Genomic DNA, 7,704 nt, shown 5'->3' with positions numbered 1-7,704 from the left:
GGGCTTGATGCTCTGGGGGCAGGGCAGGGGACGGGAAGTGGACTGATGCTCTGGGGGCGGGACTTGGGACCGGGTGGAAACGGGTGGGGAGCTGGGGCCGCGATTGGGCGTCTGTCACAGAGTCGCGAGGGGACTGGACCTGTGATTGGAGGCGGGGCGCGGGGAGACGAGGACAACCTGGTCTGTGATTGGGCGCTTGTCTTCGGCAGTGGGAGGGACGGAGCCTGAGACGGAGCGGGGGCGGGGCAGCGAGAGAAGCTGGGGCTGTGGAGAGCCTTTGATGACTCTGATTGGCGGAGACGTTGCCGGCCACCTCCTTAATCCTTTAGTGCTCTTGCTCCGATTGGGAAGTCTGGTCATGGTGAGTTCTGCGTGGGAGCCTCGCCCCCCGCCTGCGGACGGTTGGAGGGGATGAAGGCCCAGGAGAGAGGGCTCAGTGTGGGGCTCGGGCGGCCACTCGCGGAGATGAGTCGGCGCATGCGCGGCGGAGTCGGCTCCGCTTGCCTCTGCGGGAGGACCTTGGGGAGGACCTTAGAGGACCGTGCGTTCGTGGGTGTATAAATGTATAAATATACAGCCGTAGACAGCTATACATAAAAACTGAGCATGCGCAGGAGCTGAAACGCCCGACAGTGACCCCGAGCTCAGACGGGGAAAGCGGAGGTTGTGCGGGGGGGGGGCGCTAGGGGGAGGGAAGGGGATGGGAGACTGCGCCTGCGCTGAGGCCTGAGTTGTGGACATTTCAGTGAGGGAGGGGTCCAAGTGAGACTGAGCATGCTCAGAGGCTGACCAGTAAACCTTGGAAGGCGTCTCTTGGGGCGCCCTCTGTCGGGTGCCTAGGATGGAGGTGAGACTGAGTATGCGCAGCCTCTGGCGCCCACCCCCATCGTTTTTGGGGGAGCACCCAGAAGGGGGGGGGCTCTGTTGAGAAGCTGGAAGGAGGCCTAGGTTGAGGTCTGGGCGGGAGGTGAAAACACCTACTGTGTGCAGGCACTGTGCTAGGAGGAGCTGCCCTCAAGGAGCCCACAATCCAGTGGGGGGAAGGGCGAATAGACCTGAGGAGGTGTGAATTAGAGGTGACGTCATTCTGCAGGGGGATGAGCGTCTGGGGATCAGGGAGGGGGTGAGGGGCGAGGCTGGTGTTGGGGGGCCACCTAGGGGGGTCAGCATCAGAGTGCTCCCCCCCAACCCCCCCATGCACCTGTGTCCACCAGGCATCCTTGCCTGTGTCTTTTCCCCTCTTCCCCTTTGTAACTGGTGCCACCACCTCCTTTCTTTTCCCGTCCTCCTTGTCTCTCCCATCTGATCTAGACATGGCCTCTTCCCAGGCCTCATCCTCTGACCACCCCCCTAGCCATCTTCTCCTGATACTGGCCCTAGATTTTGGGGACACTGCTCTCCCCGACCTCTCTTAGTTTCCTTGGCTCGATCTTGATCCAGGGCACCCTCTGGGTGGTGGCCAGGGCTCTGTCCCAGCCCGCTTCTCTTCTGGGATCGGCTCCCATGGGTTCAGTTCTGCTGTCTCACTCCCTCCACCTCTCTGGGCCTTGGGCTCCTCATCTGTCCCCTGGGGAGAAGAATAGCAGCGTCCTTCCAGGGGTGTTGTGAGGCTCACATGAAAGGTGTCTGGTGCTTTGTGAACCTTCAGATGCCACGTGGATGTCCTCATCATCGCTGTCCGCATTGTTATTGTTGCCGGCGCCTGTCCTGCCCGGGCACTGTCTCTCCATCTGTGCCTTCCTCCCCCTGCCCTGACTTTGTGTCCACAGCCATGTCCAGAAGACTCCTCAGGGGTCACACTCAGCCCATGACCTTGGTGGCAGGAGGGAGGAGCATGTTTCATCCCGAGGCCTCTGCGTTCCTGCTTGGTTATTGCACTGACAAAAGTTCTAAAGGCTCTCAGAGCTGTTTGTCTTTACACTAATGGTGTTATTGCATGAGCTGTGCCCCTGGCACACAGTAGGCTGCCTTTACTCTGCATTAGTTCTTACAGGTCTGCCCAGGATTCTTTAAAACCATTTCCTTTATGTTTTTTTACAACTCAGTATTCCATCACATTCATAGACTCTAACTTGGTCAGCCATTCCCCTAATGCTGGGCACTCCCTTCCTTTCCTATTCTTTGCCATCACAAAAAGAGCTGCCATAACTCTGTACATTTGAGTCCTTTTCTCTCTGGTCTTTATTGGGTATAGATCTAGTAGTGGTATCACTGGATCAAAGGGCATGAGGTGTTTAATAGCTTTTTGTCATAGTCCCTAACTGCTTTCCAGAATGGCTTGATCAGTTCAAAAGTCCATCAACGTCCCATTGATGTACCTACAGCCCCTCTAGTGTTTGCCATTTCCCTTTTTTTTGTTAGCTTTGCTAGTTTGTTGAATGTGAGGTAGAACTTCAGATTTGTTGCAATTCATATTGCTGTAATTAGCAAATTGTACTATTTTTCATATGGCTGTTGACAGTTTGGATTTCTTCCTCTGAAAAGTACTCACTTATATTCTTTGGTCATTTATCAACTGAGTAATGGCTGTTAATCTTATAAATTTGAATCAGTTCCCTATATTTCTTAGATATGAGAGTTATCAGAGAAACTTGCTATAAAGAAGTTTTCCAATTTACCTGCTTATGTTCTAATTTTAGATACATTGGTTATGTTTGTGCAAAAAATTTAATTTTAGGTAATCAAATTTGTTTATTTTTGCCCCTTATGATCTTCTCTATCTATCTCTTTTTTGCTGGCGAATCCTTCCCTTATCCTTAGATCTGATAGTAATTTCTTTTCTTTTCTGTTTAGGCACTTGGGATTAAGTGACTTACCCAATGTCACACAGCTAGTAAAAAGTGTCAAGTGTCTGAGGCCACATTTGAACTCAGGTTCTCCTGACTTCAAAGCTAGAGTTTTATCCACTGCACCACCTAGCTGCCCACCCTGCCCCCCACAGTAATTTATTCCTTTCTCATCTAATTTGTTTATGATGTCAATTTTTATGTCTATCTCATGGATCAGTTTTGAGTTTATCTTGTGAGATGTGCCACACTACTTTCTAGTTTTCACTTCAATTTTTGTAAAGTAGTTAGTTCTTGCCCCAGTAATTGGGATCTTTGGGGTTATACAATACAAGGCTGCTGTGTAAGGGGCAGGTAGAAGGCGCAGTGGACCTGACACATTCAGGAAGACTCATCTTCCTGAGTTCAATTCTGGTCTCAGATACTTACTAGTTGTGTTACCTTGGGCAAGTCACTTTACCCTGTTTGCCTCAGTTCCTTATCTGTAAAATGGCAGATCACCCCAGTATCTTTGTCAAGGAAACCTCACATGGGGTCACAAAGAGTAACTGAACAACAGGTGACTGTGCCCATTAGCTTCAATATATTCTGGACCTAATCTATTCCACTAATCAGCTTATTTGTACCAAAATCAATCTATGTCAAATTGTTTTCTTATGATACAACTTTGTAGTATAATTTGTGATCTGGTTCTGTTAGATGCCCTCCTTCCTTTTTTTTAGCCTCATTTTTTGAGATTCTTTACCTTTTATTCCTTTGGATAAATTTTTTTGATTATTTTTTCCTAGCTCTATAAAGTAATCCTTTTTTAGTTTGATTGGTGTGACACTGAATGAGCAAATTAATTTAGAGTATTGTCATTTTTATTATATTAGCTCAGCTTACCTGTAGGCAATTAATATTTCTCTGTATTTCTTTTTATTTGTGTAAAGAGCATTTTATAGTTTTATTTATATAGTTTCTCTGAGTGTCTTGGCAGGTGGGCTGAAGTGTTAAGTTCTTTCTCTTTAATTGGAGTTCCTCTTTCTGCTAGATTTTGTTGGTAATATACAGAATTGCTGATGATTTCTCTGAGCTTAATTTCTACCCTGTAACTGCTGAAGTTGTTCCTTGTTTTTGTTTTTTGGTCGATTCTTTAGAGTTTTCTAAGTTAATCATCATACCATCTGTGAAAAGTAATGATTTTGTTTCCTCTTTGTCTATGCAAATTTATTCTTCTTGTTTTATCATTAAAACTAACTTTTTTTTAGCACTTATTTAGAATAGTAACAGTGCTAATTGATATCCTTGCTTTACTCCTGATTTTATTGCAAAGGCTTCTACTTTAGTTTATCATTTTTACAGGTAATGTTGACTCTTGATTTTATATAGATATTACTTATCATATTAAGGAAAGATCTGTTTAGGCTTATGCTTATCCCTGTCACCAAAGATTTTTTCTCATGGGATTTTTTTTTTTATCTTCCAGCGTACTTTGAATTCGGACTGATGTTGGCGCTAGACTCTGCATGCTTTTGGAGAGAATGTCTGGTCTGGTTCTGTTGCTGTTTTGGGGGGAGTATTGAATATTAGGTTATTTCAGGAGCTCAGGGACAGTTCAGGCCGAGTACCTGCAGTCTTTCAATGTTCCCAGATTGGACTGATCCAGGGCAAAGTGTGATTGCTGTTGAACTCTGCATGTTCCTGACCTGGGTTTGACTCTGAGAGACAAATTTGTGGGCTTGCCACATTGGAAGTGCCAGTAGACTGCTATGACCTTATCTACCTTCAGCCAGCTAGGAAGCTCTGCTCTCTCACTCTCAGAACTGCAGGCTTGGATCTTAGATTCCTGTCCTGGCTGTTCTGCTGTAGGCTTCAGATTAGAAACAGGACCTGAGACCCTGCTCTAGTCCTGCTTTTGAATCTGCTCCTTACTCGGGATCCAGCCTCGGGCCTGGGATTGCTCCTTATCCTGGAATTCCACCTGTAGGCTTAGATCTTGAGACATCTTTAGTTAGGCCTGGTCTATGACCCGGACCTGGCTAGTGAGCAACACAGCTGCCAGTTTGCCATTATTCTTGCCCTCTGAACAAACTGAGGTCTCTTCTACGCTGGGTCCTGGGACTTGTTTTTGCTTGGTGTATAATCCCTCCCTGCACTGAAATGCCCAGGGATTATGGCCATTCATGGCCATGTCCCACCCCCAGTGTTAGCAAACCTCTTTTTCTGATTGAGTCCACTACAGATTGATGTTATACACCCTCCACTGGGCCCTCACTGCTGCCAGGCAATCCTACTCTACCTCCCTTATCAACTCACCATTCCCGTTTCCATAGTGGCTCTTCCAACCTTCTCACTCCACCTCAAACCTCCCATGGCTCCTCTTCCCCACACCTTCTCAGCTGCAATCTTTGTCTTGTATTTTACAGGAAAAAATGAGGCTATTAATGATGAGCCCCCTCTTCTCCTTTCTTTTTCCTTATTTCATCACTCAGATGTCTTCTGCATGTCCTCCTTCACCCCATCTCACGGGAACAGGTAGCCTTACTTCTTTCTATGACCAAACTCTCTACTTGTTTAAGTGATCCCATTCCATCTCATCTTCTCCAACAGATTGCCCCTTCTGTCATCCTTGCTTTATCACATCTCTTCAATTTCTCCCTATCTACTGGCTCCTTCCCCCACTGCCTACAAAATGTCTCCACTATGCTCAAAAATATTCTTTCACTTAACACTTCTGTCCCTACTGTTGTCCTATCTCTTTTACCCTTTGTAGCTGAACTCCTTGAAAAGTCCATCTATAATATATGCCTCCACTTTCTCTCCTCCTATTCTCTTCTTAACCCCCTAGAATACAGCTTTTGGCCTCATCATTCCTCCAGAACTGCTCTCCACAGCTACCAATGATTTCTTAATTGCCAAATCCAGTCCTCATTCACCTTGACCTCTCTGCAGCCTTGGACACTGTTGGTCACCCTTTCTTCCTGGATAGTCTCTTCTCTCTAGGTTTTTGGGATGCTGCTGTCTCCTAGTTCTCTTACCTGTCTAACTGCTCCTCAGTCTCCTTTGATAGATCTACTTCCAGATCATAGCCTCTGATCATAGCCTCTAATCATACATGTTCTGCAAGGAGCTGTCCTGGGTCCTCCTCTCCCTCTGTACTGCTTCATTTGGTGACCTCACCAGCTCTCACGGCATTAGTTACCATCTCTAAGCTGAACATTCTCAGATCTACTTATCCTGCCTCTCAAACTAGATATCCCATAGACATTTTAAACCGTCATTATCTTTCCCCCTAACACCCCCATCTCCCCTTTTATTGTGAAGGATAACAGCATCCTTCCAGTCCCTCAGGCATCCAGTTTACGAGCCATCCTGGACCCCTCACTATCTCATGTCCCATAGCCAATCTGTTGCCAAGGTCTAGCAGTATAACCTTTGCAATATCTCTTGTGACACTGCTGTCAGAGAGCCTGGTACAGCCTTCATCAGCTCACATCTGGACTGTTACAATAGACTGCTAGGGGGTCTTCCTGCTTTAGGTCTCTTCCCACTTCAGTCCATCTTCCCTTCAGCCGTAAAATCGTCTTCCTAAAGTGTAAGTCTGACCACGTCATCCTCTCCTTAGTAAACTCTAGTGGTTCCTATGGCATCCAGCATCACATACAAAATGCTCTGCTTGGCATTCAGCACCCTAAGCCGCTGCTCTTCCACATGATGGAGGTGTAGCAAAGCTCTTCTTTCCGTAGGTCCCTATGTACTGGCCATCACCCATGTTTTTGATGTTCTGTCCCATTGCCTCAGCCCTTTTCTTCTGGTGTTCTTCAAGTCTTACCTCAGATCCCACCTTTTGCAGGTGGCCTTTCTTGGTCCCTTCCTACTGCAAGTGCCTTCCCACCCACAGATTATCTTGTACCAACCCTGGAGATCATTTGTTAATACTTAAGAAAAGCACAAGACTGTCTTTGCTGTCAAGGATCTCACAGTCTAATGGAGAGACAATAAGAACGCAACTGTATACATACATGGGGCAGCAAGGTACAGTGGACAGAGTGCCAGGACTAGAGTCATGAGTTCAAATCTGGCCTCAGACACTTAGTAGCTGTGTGACCCTGGACAAGTCACTTGACCCTGTTTGCTTTAGTTTCCTCATCTATAAATTGGGTTGGAGAAGGAAATGGCAAACCACTTCAATATCTTTGCCAAGAAAACCCCAAATGGGGTCATGAAGAGTCAGACATGACTGAAATAATACATATATGCAAGATATTTTTAGGATAAATAGGAAATAATTAACAGAGGGAAGGTACTAGAATGAAGAGGTGTTGGGAAAGATTTCCTGTAGAAGTTGGGATTTTAGCCAGGACTTGAAGACGAGGTAGAGATGATGAGAGAGAGCACTCCATGTGTGACAGACATGGCGAAAATGCCTGGAGTTCTCATCTTGTGGGAGGAACAGCATGCAGGCTAGTGTCACTGAATCGCAGAGTATAGGAAATGTAGTGGTTGAGGAGAGTGGGCAGGTTGGGAGGGGTGCAGCTTATGGAAGGCACTGAATGCCAGCAAGAGGCTTTTCTATTGGATCTTGGAGGCGATAGGGAGCCAGCATGACAGAGTCAGCCCTGTCCTTTAGGAAGATCCCTTTGATGTTTGAGTGGAGGATGGATTGGAGTGGGGACAGACCAGAGGCAGATAGGCCAACCAGCAGACGTCCGGAGGGGAGGCGATGAGGATGGTGGGATGTCAGGGCAATGGCGGGGCACATACAAGAGAGGTTAGGAAGGGAAAATCAACAGACCTTGGCAACAGATTGGATGGAAGGGCTGGTGAGGGAGAGGAAGAAGTAGAGGAGGGCACCCAGGTTATGAGCTGGGGTGACTGGGAGGAGGGGGGGCCCTCAGCAGTAATAAAGTAGGAAGAGGAGAGGGCTTTCTGGGAA

The 7,704-nt window shown here is 47.1% G+C and overlaps 1 protein-coding gene across 1 annotated transcript in view; it reads left to right on the top strand.

Moving 5' to 3' along the window:
• The first annotated feature begins 228 nt into the window (after positions 1-228).
• LOC110197907 (uncharacterized) overlaps positions 229-7,704 on the top strand; it is a 42,527-nt gene continuing 35,051 nt past the window's right edge. Inside the window, 1 exon segment of the mRNA XM_078146446.1 lies at positions 229-361. Coding sequence (XP_078002572.1) covers positions 281-361 — 81 coding nt within the window. The 5' untranslated portion in view covers positions 229-280.

This window comes from Phascolarctos cinereus, unplaced genomic scaffold, assembly GCF_003287225.1.
Source record: "Phascolarctos cinereus isolate Bilbo 61053 unplaced genomic scaffold, phaCin_HiC Scaffold_726;HRSCAF=1367, whole genome shotgun sequence".
In the NCBI taxonomy this organism is placed as follows: domain Eukaryota; kingdom Metazoa; phylum Chordata; class Mammalia; order Diprotodontia; family Phascolarctidae; genus Phascolarctos; species Phascolarctos cinereus.
The sequence above is the reverse complement of the archived record's forward strand: the minus strand, read 5'-3'. Positions and strand labels throughout refer to the sequence as shown.